At 50.7% G+C, this 13,967-nt stretch overlaps 1 protein-coding gene across 2 annotated transcripts in view; it reads left to right on the plus strand.

The window, feature by feature from the left end:
* Window positions 1–1,859: 1,859 nt before the first annotated feature.
* SCN1B (sodium voltage-gated channel beta subunit 1) overlaps window positions 1,860–13,967 on the plus strand; it is a 53,457-nt gene continuing 41,349 nt past the window's right edge. For both annotated transcript variants that reach the window (XR_014785114.1, XM_084815404.1), the window contains exon 1: window positions 1,860–2,645. Coding sequence is in view for 1 of the 2 variants with exons in the window: in XM_084815404.1 (XP_084671530.1) it covers window positions 2,600–2,645 (46 nt within the window). In the remaining variant the exon portion in view is untranslated. The remainder of the gene's footprint in view (window positions 2,646–13,967) is intronic.

Raw genomic sequence — 13,967 nt, forward strand, 5'->3', positions numbered from 1 at the left:
GAAAACTGTTGACCCACTAACTCAGCTTTCCCCAAGCAAGTGTTCTTCAGGTATTTGGACTACAACTCCCAGCCTCCTTCAGTCAGCAGCACTGAGGGCACCAGGTTGGGGAAGGCTAAACTAATTAATTTTAGCAACCCAAAGAACTGTGCATGATACGCCCACGACCACTCATCTGTTTCAACAGAGTTCCAGTCTCTTCCAGTGCGGTTTTTGGGGCACCTTCATTTTCGCTGTCACTACTTACTAGTTCCCTTTCACAGAAGACATATATGAATTCCAGTGACATATATATGCGAGGGATAATCACCTGAAAAACATGAATTACACTGCTGGAACTGCCAAATATTGTATTTGCAATTGGCACCCCTTGATTGTCACCAATGAACTCACGGAACAGTACATGTTCTGTGGAAAAATAAAGCACTTGGGAAAGCACCGTTTTTGGCCTTTGTGGGGGGATCTGTCGCAATGAGCATCCACACTTCAAACTTTATCACTAACCACTGCTGTGCTTACTGGGGGGGAAGGGTCGGCGGGCACACGATGTAACTGGGGGGCGGGGGGGGGGAAGAGGCCAAGAGTTTAACTGCAGCGTGGGTTTCATCTCACCTACAGGAAGCTCAGGCTTTGACACACGAGGCCGCAACTCCAATGACGCGAGTGCTCCTGACCATGTGCAAAGCGTCCTCCAGCGCCCACGACAAGCAAGTGGGGACTGAGGCGTGGGCACATAATTCCTTCCCGGCGGGTCCGGACGCCTGATGGGCCTCCTCTGTCTCTGTCCCTCCGTCTTCCGCGATAACGCGCGGTGGCTGCGCGGTTTGGGGGCGAGGCGCGCGGGCGGCGGGGAGCCCCGTGGGCGTGGCGAGGGCTGTGAATAGGCGCTGGGCGGAGCGGGGGGGGGCACGGCACGATTCGGGACGCGCCGCCGGGCTCCTCGGCTCCCGCAGCCACTGCAGAGAGTGACGCATCCCTCCTCCGTGCCTGATCTTCCTCGCACTCTCCCCCCCCCCCCCGCCTTCGCCTCGCTTCTTCTCTACCACACCGGCGTCGATCGCCCGATTTTGGAGAAGGGGGGGGGAGGGCGGGGCGCGCGGCGCTCGTGTCCGGCTCGCCCGCCCCACACTCGCGTGCTTGCCCCGTGCGTCGTCGCGGGGCGGCCGCCCCCCCCCCCGCCACGGCGGCCGCTCCGCGGTGCCGCCGCCGCTTCGGATGCTGGTGCTGCTGCAATGCATCAAGTTTCGCGGCGCCCCCCCCGCCGCCTGGCGCACGCTGCGATTCATTCGCAGCCGCCCTCTCCAGCAGCAGCAGCAGCAGCAAGCCAAAGCCTTCCGCGGCCAGACCAGGCTCTGCCGCAGCGGTGCGCGCCGCCAGGGGAAGCTAGGCAAGGGGGAAAGTGGGCAGATCGCCGCGTCGCAGCCCCCATCGGGGTGGAAGGAAAAGGGCGAAAGAGAGAGAGGGAGGGTCATCCGGAGAGCGTCTCATCCCAGCCCCGGCCCTGATCCCTCCCCTCTCCTCTGCAGCAGGGGCGCGCGCGCGCCACGCTCACACACACACACACGCACACACAAGCTTCTCAAATCGATCCCTCCTCTCCTCGGCGCAGCCCTCCCGGCAACAGCAAGCGAGGCTTAAACTCGAGATCGCTCCGTCTCAAGCCCGGCGCGGCGCAGGGCTTCCGACGCCCCGTGCAGTGCACCGGCCATAGACCGGGCCCTCTCGAGTCCCGGGCAAACACCTGCCCGTGGGGGCGGGTAGCTCCTCCTCGCGCGCGCGCGACGGAGCGGCTTTGCCAATCGGGCTGTGCTGTGCGCCCCGGGCGGCGGTTTTGGGGCGTGTGTCTGTGCGTGGAATTTGCCCTCTGCAGAGAGAGGGAGAGGGAGAGACCGGAACGATGCGAATCCAGAAGAGGCTCCGGATTTAGGAAGACCTCGCGTGCAAGCCGCTTTGGCTAAAGGGCAGGGCCACGAGCATCTAAACCCCCGCGTCGGGGCGCCTTGAATCCGGAAGGACGGGGCTCCCGTAACCAGGAGAACCTGGGTATCTGGGTGGAGATCGGAAGCGTTTGCTGCGGACGCCCAGCGCCAGGGAGGCTTGCCGGATCCGTGGCGGCGCCAGCGGGACCAGCCATCCCAAAGCAGAGTCGTCTCGCCCTGGCTCGGTGAAGAGGAGGGGAAGGGGTCCCGTTCCCCCCCCCAACTCGCTCTCCCTCTCTCTGGGCCCATCCCAACTTTTATGGATCCTCCAGCCGGCCGCCTCCCCTGCTTCTTCGCGGCCTCTCTGTCCCCGGCTGGGTCCCATCGCAGCAGCGGGCCGAAAGGGGCGGCCGTCGGGGCAAAGAGCGCCGGAGCGCCCCCTGCCGCCGCTGCCGTCCGCTCCGGGGTCGGGCGGGATCCAGTGTCCGAGGCGGCACCAGCTGCATCCGGCGGGGACATTCCAAGGCGCGCTTGGGTTTTCTTGAGCGGCCGCTAAGCCCCGGGCTATAAATACCCTCCCGGGAAGATTCCTCCCAAGGATCGCCTGTCCGCTGACCGCAGGACGTCGCTCCAAAGGGCGGGAGCGGCCTCCGCAGACCCTGGGTCCGAAAACCCCCGCCATGGCTGCCCCGCGCCCCGTCTCGCTCCTGCTCTGCTTTGCCCTGGGTGAGTGGGACAAACGGGTCGCGGGGGGCGGCGCCGGGGGTCGCGGGATCCCGAGGTACAGAGCGCGCGACCCCGGAGGGGGCTGCAGAAACCCGACCAAATGGGGCAGGCAGGCAGGCAGCGGGAGGGGGCGCGTTAGCCGGGCCCTCGGGAGAGGCCGAGAGGGCTCCGCCATCCAGGGCCAGCGCTTCTCTTTGCTCCTGTAGGGCCTGCGCACGCCGCCCGATCCGCGTCTCCGGAGAATCCGCTTCCTGGACTTCATGTTTGAGGGGACTTGTACACGATATTCAAGCCATCCTCCCTTCCCTACGCATAAGAGCTAAGGTTGCCCTTATGGGCCCTGCCCGGTAAGGGGGATCGAGCCCTCTCGCCGAGGTCGCGTGAGCCGGTTCCTGGGGCATCTTGGAGACCTGTGCATAGCAAACCGAATAAAAGGCCCACGACCTGCTCCGCGGATTTCTCTTATGGAGAGGGCACCAAGAGTCCGTTCCATGGTGCTTGAAATCCGGCTACAGGACTTCTCTTTCCTTTCCCAGAGTTCGCATAGAGATCCCAATCCAGCGGCCCAGGGTTCGGTACGCGCGCGTGATGTGTAGATTTGCACGGAGTGCTTGCCACCATCGCCACCCGAATCCTTGTTGGCGCTTTCGGTTTTTTACGGCCCCCAGAGCGCATTCCAGGGCCCCGAAAATCAATCTCGGGGTCTTCTCTTCAGTCCTGGAGGTACTAGGGCAGCCTTCCCCAAATTGGCGCCCTCCAGAAGTGTTGGACTGCAATTCCCATCATTCCATGCTGCTGGGGAGGATGGGAGTTGGCGTCCAAAGCGTCTGGAGAGCCCCAAGTTGGGGAAGGCTGGAGTGGGAATACAACAGCAGTTATACCGGACCTCACCATATACTCCAACCCAGCGAGGATGATTTCAGAGTAGTCTGGAGTGAATTGTAAGTAAACAAAGTAGCATGGGTGGGGGAGGAGAGCAATAGCTGCAAAGAGAATGGAAATTTAATGTGGGCTGTTAAGCTGAGTTCAAACATGGCCAGATGTTTTCACATGGGGCTGGAGCGAGCCCCAGTAAACTCAGTTGGACTTACACCTTGCTAAATAAGTAGCCGTCCCCTTAACATGGCGCTCTCCAGACGTATTGGAGTACATCTCCCATCATCCCCTGCCAGCAGGGAGCAATGGAAGTTGTAGTCCAACACAACTGGAGGCACCACCAGGTGGGGGAAATGCTGACAGGAAGTCAGGCTGCACATAATGTGCTCAGGAAAGAAACGGATTAAAAAATGGAAACAGTAAAATAGATAGTAAATATTTACTATGGGTGAGATAAAATTCAAAGGAGTGTATTTCTGGCTAAACCCCTACAGCACGGTGGCGGGGATGGAGAGGGTAAAAGGAAGGTGGAGAATAAATGCTTCAGCGTGCCTTGTGTTCCCAATCTTCCTTTTTCCTTCCTTCCTTCCTTCCCTCCCTCCCATTTCCTCTAGTAATGCCCCTTTGGGGCTACCTTTTCCATCTGTCTCTGCTCCTGTGCCAGATACCTCTTCTGCTGATGGGTTCTCGCCACACACACACCCTCCCTCCTCAAGTATGCTTTCCTGGCTTCGATCTTCCAGTTCATTAAGTCCTTAATTGTTTAGATTTGGTATGGGGGAGAGGAGGAGAAGGATGCTTGGAAATGCATCTGTGACAGCATCAGCTCCCTCAGGGTCCTTGGAGAGGGACACATGTACTTCATACAGTACACAGGGGAAATTTTTGCCCTTAGGTGCTCACGCGCTGCGAAGTACAGTAACAAGCTCTGTGAGCCAACCTGTGTTTGTGTGTGTTGGTTTGCTCATTCATCTGAGAGTTTCCGAAATAATTAGACCCTGTGGAGCAGGAGTTATCCTTGACTACATAATCTCCCCCCCCCCGGCCCCCACATCTAGGAATATAATGAAAAATAAATGGGTAGATTTCCAACCAGCCATGCGAAGAAGATCGCAATATAACATTTAAAAAATCCAGTCATTTCTGCTCTGCTTTTCCACTTACAAAATAATTTAAGGGGTGTGAGTGTGTGTATAAGCTATTTTTTTAAACAACATATCAAATAAATATAATTAGACTATTAGATAAGCAGAATAAACCAAATAAACAACATGACACAGCATAAACCTTTTTTAAAAAACCCACTTCACTAAAAGGAACTATAAGCCCATTGAAACAAAATCATTTTCGCTACCCATTAGAAGGCCATTCCAAACCCTTAGCATCACAAATGCCTGGTTCACACAAAATGACAAACCAGAGTATGGGTTGAGTATGGGTTGTTGTTGAACTGTGGGTTGTTATCATGTGTGAACCCTGCACTATGGTTTAACTATGGATTGTTAACCATGAACAACCCAGGAAGAGAACCCATGGTTTGTTGTTGGGTTATGGATTGTTTGTGGTTAACAGCCCATCGTTAAACCATAGTGCACGGTTTGCACATAACAACAACTAGGTCAATGCTTAGCAACCCTTAGGCCACCCAACCTTGGGTGGCCATTCTAAACCCTTAGCATCACAATACATATGTATGTATGCTATTTTTTTCCTATTCTTCCCCCATGAACTTAGGGTGGCGTGCATAATCTCCCCTCCATTTTTACTTTATCCTCACAACAACCTGGTGAGGTAGGTTAGGTCACTGGCTGCAAGGTCACACACCCATGAACCTTTATGGCTGAGTATGGATTTGTACTTGGGCCTCCTCAGTCATAATCCAGCACTCTATTGATTACACTGCAATGGCTCATAACAAACAGCTTATTCCTCTTCCCAAATGTTGCTAGCGTGCCTGCCACACAGACCAATATATTTGTGCATGGCTTAAAAGAGAAGAAGTATCATGTTCCTTTACTTTTTCAAATGCTTTTTTGTCTGGTTGTCTGGAGGTGATTTTTACTCACCCCTAGGTGAGTCACCATTTAGAAGACTGCTTCAACCAAAGGATCTGATTACTTTGTGGATGGAAGAAAACTTACATCCATTCTTCACATTTTGGAAAGTACTGGAGGAATCTAATTTTTTCCCCTTCCCATTTTGCATTTTGGCAAGGTTTGTGTATTTGGTCACGCCAACAGCATATCTCATGTCGAATGGGTGAGTGATGTAATGGTCTCTCCCCCTCTCCCTAGGTATATGTATTTCTTGTTTGGGCTCTTGTCAGAATCTCAAAATCAGAAGTTAGATTCCTAACACTCAGTATTTCAGAAATCAGCTTCAGAAGCGTGGGGGAAATCAATGCTGAAGTCTCTCTCTCACACTAGGCAAGTTCAAAAGAAGTCTAGATTAATTACGTTTCTAAAATTTTGAAAGGTGTAAACCAGCTTTAATGCATTAACAGTCAAGCACAGAGTTAAGGTATAACGGTGGAACAGATTGAAGCCATGAAATAGAAAGCAAAGCAAAACAGAGCGATTTTGTTGTCAGAGGCCAAGACAGCAGCCTGGCTTGCAAACTAGGGTCATAAGTCTATGCGGTGCAGCCAGGCCTGGACCTCGGGGCTGACACTTAGGGTCCTGCAGCCCAGGGGGCTCCGAAATGACCACACAAAGAGTGGCACTGAGGGTAGTGGCAAACGGGCCCAACATCAACACCTAGGCCAACATGAGCATGCCAGGGCCTGCTGGGGGGATTCTGGTTGCTGAAGCATCCTTTTTGGGGGGGCCTTATTTTTAGAAACATTTTATAGTCAGGAGGCATGTGCACAGTTACTGGAAGTCATTTTATTATTTTTTACTTTTAAGATGTATTATCCTCTTCTACAACAAAATGGTGCATCTTTCCCAAGTCACTGTGTCAGGACAGAAGAAGCAAATGTCATTTTAGATGGTGCTACGATTTGGCTGAATTTAAAAAGCAAAACTGCGCATGCTCAGGGTATTTTTTTTTATTAGGGCTGGCAAACAGTTTCCTCCTCTCCTCTCTAAAATATCAGTAATGTAGCAGCATTTGTACAGCATGGAGTGGGGGGAGTGCATGGGGAAGGGGAGAGGTAAATGTTAATTGTGCGCTTCATAATTGAAGTAACTGTTGTTGTTCAGTCGTGTCCGACTCTTCGTGACCCCATGGACCATAGCACGCCAGGCCTTCCTGTCCTGCGCTCTCTCCCGGAGCGTGCTCAAGTCCATATTCATTGCATCAGTGATGCTATCTAGCCATCGCATCCTCTGCCGTCCCCTTCTCCTTTTGCCTTCAGTCTTTCCCAGCATCAGGGTCTTTTCCAGAGAGTTTTCTCTTCGCATTAGGTGGCCAAAATATTTGAGCTTCAGCTTCAGTATCTGCCCTTCCAATGAGCAGTCAGGGTTGATTTCTTTTAGGATGGACTGATTTGACCTCCTTGCAGTCCAGGGGACTCGTAAGAGTCTTCTCCAGCACCACAGTTCGAAAGCATCAGTTCTTCGGTGCTCAGCCTTCCTTATAGTCCAGCTCTCACAGCTATACGTTACTACTGGGAAAACCATAGCTTTGATTAGACGGACCTTTGGCGGCAAGGTGATGTCTCTGCTTCTTACTATGCTGCCTTCCCTGGAAAACCATTAAGTCCAGGGTCTAAAATTCAGCAGGGCTCTTCTTGTGTCCTTCTATATAGAACTTTGTGCAAATGTACTCCTTCAGAAGGCGCAGAGATGGGATTGCTCGTGTGAAAGTACCCCCACATCATTGCACTCTCTCTGTTCGTGGAAGGCTACAATGTTCTTCTTGCTGACCTGCTAGTTTTCTATGTGCAGGAAGGAGATATTAACACGGGGATGCTCTCAAATGAGCTACCTCTTATGTGCGCGCGCATGCGCGCACATGCATTACCTGGCCTTAAATCCTAGCAGCTACCGGATGCTTGGAATCACATACCTCTTACCTAATCTAAAGCCACTAAACTCTCAATCCCAGGGATGAGGGGGCTGGCTGTAGTTACTCAGTGATTATGGACTTTACTTTATATGTGCTCAGAGGTACTCTTTTCTACTTTCACTCTTAAGTGGTTCCAGCATTCTGCTCTGGCTGCTATTAAGCCCTGGGACTGATTTTCTTAAAGGCATTTGTGATCATTAATTCCAAAACAATTCCATTACAAAATAAACGGGTGGCCTCGGCTTTGGTCGCATCAAGGTCTTTTCAAATGACATACAAATGAGATCCCTTCTTGATGGGTAGCTGCATGTTTGCATTGGGTGTGGCCCTGTCTGGCTCATTACATGAATGTGGTGTGGCTTTCTGTGTTGAACAAACCACTCATCTCTGATGTAGGATAGGATGCTTTTGGGGAGCTGGGGGCAGGGGTGTACATCCTTGGTCAGCGACTAAATTCCCTGGAAGGCTCCTTTGAGAATGGTGTCAGAGTGGGAGGTCAGGGCCCATACTGCCCACAGAGTGGCCCATTCCCACCTGTGGTGTTTTCCGTTCTGCCAGGGATTCTACTCCTTCTGCTCTTTTGGCCTTAGTTTGGTAATGGGCCAGGTGGCATTCCTCAGTGGGGCAGATTTCACCCCAAGGCCTTCAGTTGCTAACCTCTAATGTGCAGAATCTTCAGTAGCACTTCACACAATCCTGTTAGAGTCCGTATCTGAAAAGAGGGCCCAGCGAAAATGTGGCCAAAAGGGACAAGTTCTCAGTGGCAAACCCTTGGCAAACGGCACTAGGCATTAAACTGGATCAGACCAGAGTGCCTGATGGGCTGCGCCCTGCAGGGCTACCATGGGCCTAGCTGCCTGGTTTTGCTGAGCCAGATTCAGTTCCTGGGGGAAAGGTTGCATCGGTCCTTCTTATCAATGACCATAACTGGGAGTTCTCTTGGAGGCTGATAGCCAAAGGAAGGTATTAGAGACCATGGGAATCTGCCTTATACCAGATCAGCCTGTTCGTCCCTGCAGAGCAGGGGGAAATGCGTGGCGCAGAGTGGTAGGCGGCAGTATTGCAACCGAAACTCTCCCCACGACCTGAGTTCGATCCCAGCGGAAGCCGGGTCTCGGGTAGCCGGCTCTGGTCGACTCAGCCCTCCATCCTTCCGAGGTCGGTAAAATGAGGACCCAGCTTGCTGGGGGAAAGGGAGTCACGACTGGGGAAGGCAATGGCAAACCACCCCGCTACAGTCTGCATGAAAACGCCAGCGAAAGCGGCGTCCCTCTAGGGGTCAGTAATGACCCGGTGCTTGCACAGGAGGAACCTTTCCTTCCCTTTCCACATGTCAGATTACAACTTCCATCAGCCCTAGCCAGCATAGTCAGTGGTGAGGGATGATGGGTGTTGCAGTACAATAACATCTGGAAGGCCACATATTCCCCATCTGTGATCTGGGGTATCAGGCAGAAGTCTTTCAGGTTAGGTGCTGCATGTTCCTTTTAAATGGGCACAGCAGGGATTAAACCTGGGAACTTCTGTATGCAAGCCTGAGAGGGAGGGGCTGAAACGCCGTGGCAGAACGCCTGCTTTGCCTGCAGAAGGTCCCAGGTTCGATCCCCAGCATGTACAGGTAGGGCTGGAAAAATTCCTGCCTGAACCCCTGGAGAGCCATTGCTGCCGGTCAGTGTCAACAGTACTGGGCTAGATGGACCAACGGTCTGACTCAGTATAGAGCAGCTACATTCCTTCGAGATCTAACCCTGAACTACATTCCCTTCCTGTAATCCAGCCTTCCCCAACCTGCTGCCCTCCAGATGTGTTGGACTGCAGCTGGCTGGAGGATTATGGGAGGGTGTCAGGATGGGGAAGAGTGCTGTAAATCTTGCATAGGTTATTAACTCCAGCAATAGAGATCTAGGTGCAGAAACGGTGCATGGCTGATGCAGACTTGCAGGCTCGCCTGTGTGGTGGTGGTGATTATTATTATTATCATCATTATCCTGCCTTCTTTTTTCTTGCAAAGAACCCAAGGCAGCATACATAGTCCGCCTTTCCATTTCATCCCCACAACAACCCTGTGAGGTAGGTTAGGCTGAGAGTCACTGACTGGCCCAGTGAGCTTCATGACTGAGTGGGGACTAGAACCCAGATCTCCCGAGACCCAGTCTAACACTGGAGCCACTACAGCACACTGGCTCTCCACACCACATTGCAAGGCTTGAAGGCAATCTGGAGATTTCAGTGGCTGCAATCAGCAAGCCAGCCTGCTAATGGCAGCCTGAGTCTCCTTTAGTCCAGACCAGCAGAGTTTCTAAGCAGAACAGGCCATCTGCGGTAGTGTTTTTTCCCTTCAGTATTTAAGAAGCTGCTTTTTATTTTTAAAAGGGAAAAGAAAGGCAAATACACCTGCCTGAATAGATCAAGAGAGATCCACATTTGGAAGCAGACTTATGCACAGGGGTGGTGCAGATTCATGCATCCATCTGCAAGGCAGTGCTCAACTAAGTCCAATTGGAGTGACTGGATGTCATCCGTTGTGGATGGAGTTGTCTGCCCTTACCCAGAGTTTCTGGTTGCTGCACATTTATTGCTATTCTATCCTACCCTTCCTCCAAACTGCGCAGGATGCCATGCATGAAGTCATTCCATTTTATTCTTGCAACAACAACTCTGTGAGGTAGGCTTCCCCAGTCTTCCCCAGCCTGGTGCCTTCCAGCCTGTTGCATGGAACATACAAGCAGTTTCTAAGAAATCTATTGCTCTGTATCTGTGATCGGGGAGGGGTAGAGGATATCTCACATTATTTATTGTGCTGCCCTTGAAGGAGAGGTTCTTGGGTCAGATTTTGGCATCTTTGCAGGGCAAAAGTGTCTATACGAAGATTTACTGGTAACTGTGAGATTGTGATCCTTATGTCACATATAAAATAGCTTTGTTCACTGAGACTGCGAAATAGTTCCGTGCAGTCGCTCTGAATGCTTTTGCAGTTGACTGTGCAGGCAATATGTTACCTTGACTTATGTTTTACATTCGGTTATTGCATTGCATTTTAAGTTATGTTGTTTGTAATGGGTATTAGTCATGTACAGTAGCATATTTTGAGAAATCAGCCCCAGCCAGCATGGCTGATGGTCAGGAATCCTGGACATTGTAGTCTCAACATCTGAAGGGCACCATAAGAGCCATGCTGGATCAGACCAAGGGTCCATCTAATCCAGCGTTCTGTTCACACAGTGGCCAACTAACTGCCCAGGGGAAACTCACAAGTAGGACAGGAGTGCAACAGCACCCCCCCCCCACCGCTCATGTTCCCCAGCAACTGGTGTACATAGGCATACTGCCTCTGATACTGGAGGTAGCCATCACAACTAGTAGCCATCGATAGTCTTCTCCTCCATGAATTTGTCCAATCCCCTTTTAAAGCCATCCAAGTTGGTGGCCATCATTACGTCTTGTGGTAGTGAATTCCATAGTTTAACTATGTGTGGTATGAACACGTTCTTCCTTTTATCTGTCCTGAATCTCCCACCAATCAGCTTTATGGGGTGACCCCACTGGGTTCTACCGAAGGCTGGGCTAGGTCATGAGAGAACAACTTGATTCACACTCAATCACTGGCATGAAGTTTTGTGGTTTTAAGCTCTTTTATGCTTTCTTCCACAATGCATCTTTCTCACAAATTCTAGAGAAATAAGAATGGTTAAAGTTAGCACTAACAACAGTCAATGAATGCCACCTATTTTCACCCTGGAGCATGATAATAAACTGCAGTACAATGACTGGCAGCCTGCATTCCCTGCCAGTTGACACCCAGGTATTGCAGACTGAGGGGAGCTGATCAACCTGGTCTTTCTGCCTACTCAAGACCCCCCAAATAGAGCAGGTGTGTGTGTGTGCACGTGTGCTAAGAACCTGGCAGGCCATAGTGCAGGACTTTTAGGCTCTGTGAGTAATAATATGGAAGGTTTTTAGCTATCCATGACATCACTATGTAAACTGTCTTTTAAAATTTTGATATTTTATAGAATTTTAAGATTATTGGTGATTTAACTATATTTTTAACTTTTGTGTATTTCTACTTATAGGTTTTAACTGTACAAGTTTTTGGTGTTGTAAAGCCACCTTGAGTCCCCGTATTGGGAAAAAGGCTGGATATAAATAAATATAATAATAACAACAACAGTAACAATAAACAAAAGCACACTGATAAATTGCAATTCTCTGTAGGTGCAAGTGTGACCTGCAAGAAAACGTTGCACTGTGGAGTTCAGGGTTTTAGCCAGCCCAGGGTTTTAGCCAGCCATCCATGCCCTTTTCCACAATACTCCATTGCATCACCCACCTCCCGGGTTTCCGTTCCCCTGCCTTCCATCATTCAGCATTCCATGGTCATTGACAAGGCCAGTATCAAAGGTAGGCATGGTTGGGCACTTGCTGAGGGCCCACACCCCAGCAGGGGCTCACTGACAAGAGTCCCCTGGACTTGCTCCTCCTTTTCACAATTGCAGTGTGCTTGTTTACCTGCCTCTTGCTCTGGCCCATACAAGGATGCTTGCGGGAAGGAGGAGGTGTAGATGGCGCTACCTCCTTGCTCACTGGGTCTGCCTGTCAAGCAAGCAAGTGATAGCAACTATGAGAAAGAGGATGAGGAGCAATAGTAGCATGTGACAATGGTGGCTGGAAGGTAGACTCACTGAGGGAGGGGGTCCATTGAGGGTGTCTTGCCCAAGGGCCCTCCAAAACCTGGAGCCAGCACTCACCACTGAGCCTGCTCGCCTTTCCCCCCTGCTTTTAGGGGGTTATTTTTCCAAAGGTTTTAAACATACTTTTTCAACTTTGGGGTCTCTCCAAACCTGTTGATACCTCCCTCTTGTATGCAGATGGTTCCATTTTAGCTACATAAGGATCCACGCTAAGAGAATGAGTTCACTGTTAGTAGTCTACACAAAATATAGAGCCTTCAAGGTACTTCACAATGGCTGGGTTCACACAACATGCTAACCCACACTCAGTGGTTGAGTGTGGATTGTTGTTGAACCATGAGTTGTTTGTTGAACTGTGGGTTAGTGTGTTGTCTGAACAGAAGACATTTTCCACAGGGTGGCTTATTAACCATGCAGTATGGCTTTTTTTTTTTTTTTTTGAACAAGCCACCTTGAGAACCCATGATTTGATGTTGGGTTGTTCAGAGTGGTTAACAAGCCACACTTCATGGTTAAGAAGCCACCCTTTGGAAAATGTCCTGGGTTCAGACAACATGTTAACCCACGATTCAACGAACAATCCGCAGTTCAGCAACAACCCACACACAACCACTGTGTGTGGGTTAGCATGTTGAGTGAACAGCCCCAGTATCCCAGTCAACAGCCATCCTGTGTTGCAAGCCATATATTATTACGCCCACATTGGAGATGAGCAACTGAGTCTGAGGGCTAGTAGCTTACCTAAGCCCACCTACTGAGGCCAGGTGTGCCACTTTACTCTGATGCAAACCTCACTAAGTTCAGCGGGGCTTACTCCCATGTAAGTGCGCACAGGATTGCATCCTTACAATGCTGGAGCAATTCAGTCTGAGCAACATCGAATAGTAACAGCAAATTCCAACTCATTAAATATTAAAATAACGGGGAGTGAGACCTTAAATAGGAAATTGTGCATGTTTAGAAGGGGGGAAAGTGTTCTCATTTAAAAACAACAGAAAGGTACATGGGGTGGGCAACCTGGTGCTCTCTAGATGTTTTGGACTACAACTCCTTGGCCAGTGGCTGAGGGTTCTGGGAAATGTAGTCCAAAACATCGAGAGGGCACCTGGTTGCCTCCTGCTGCCTTACACTAATAGTAGCAGCTGTGCATCTGGGGATTGCTTGTTTTTGGTGCTACTTAAAACTAATGGTCAGCCCATTTCTAATCATTAAATTTGCAGGGCTTTTGGTCGAGCGCTGCTGTGTAGTTGCTTGTGGAGTCAGGGCCAAATAGCAGCGCTCAGGAAAGATACATTGCATCTCTTGAAATCCCCCAAGCTTGACAAATGGTATGCGGCAGCCGTCCAAAAAACTCCTCCATTCCCAGAGCCGCTGGAGCTTGGCCTAGTGCCCCCCCCCTTGCAACTTCTCAAGTTTGGAGATGTCAGAGATGGTGACCTGGAGTTGCACACTAAAAATCCCTAATTGGATACGTGAATCAACATTAAGGAATGGTAAGGAATTATTCAAACTTTTGTTGCATGCTTTTAATTTATAGTCATAATTTACCTTGTCCTGCTCCATAGCTCAGGGGTGTTGAACCTCAGGCCTGCAGGCCAAATCTGGCTTGCCTGGGGACCAAATCTAGCCTTCTGGGGTTCCCCTGATGACCACCCCCTTTTCCCCTGGCTCCACCCTTTTCCTTCCAACTGCTCATGGTCTGATGGTTTCTAGGCTTTCGCAGGGTTTATTCCCATTCTGAAAT

This window comes from Heloderma suspectum, chromosome 10, assembly GCF_057233095.1.
Source record: "Heloderma suspectum isolate Gila_16-S chromosome 10, 16-S_ref, whole genome shotgun sequence".
Classification (NCBI taxonomy): domain Eukaryota; kingdom Metazoa; phylum Chordata; class Lepidosauria; order Squamata; family Helodermatidae; genus Heloderma; species Heloderma suspectum.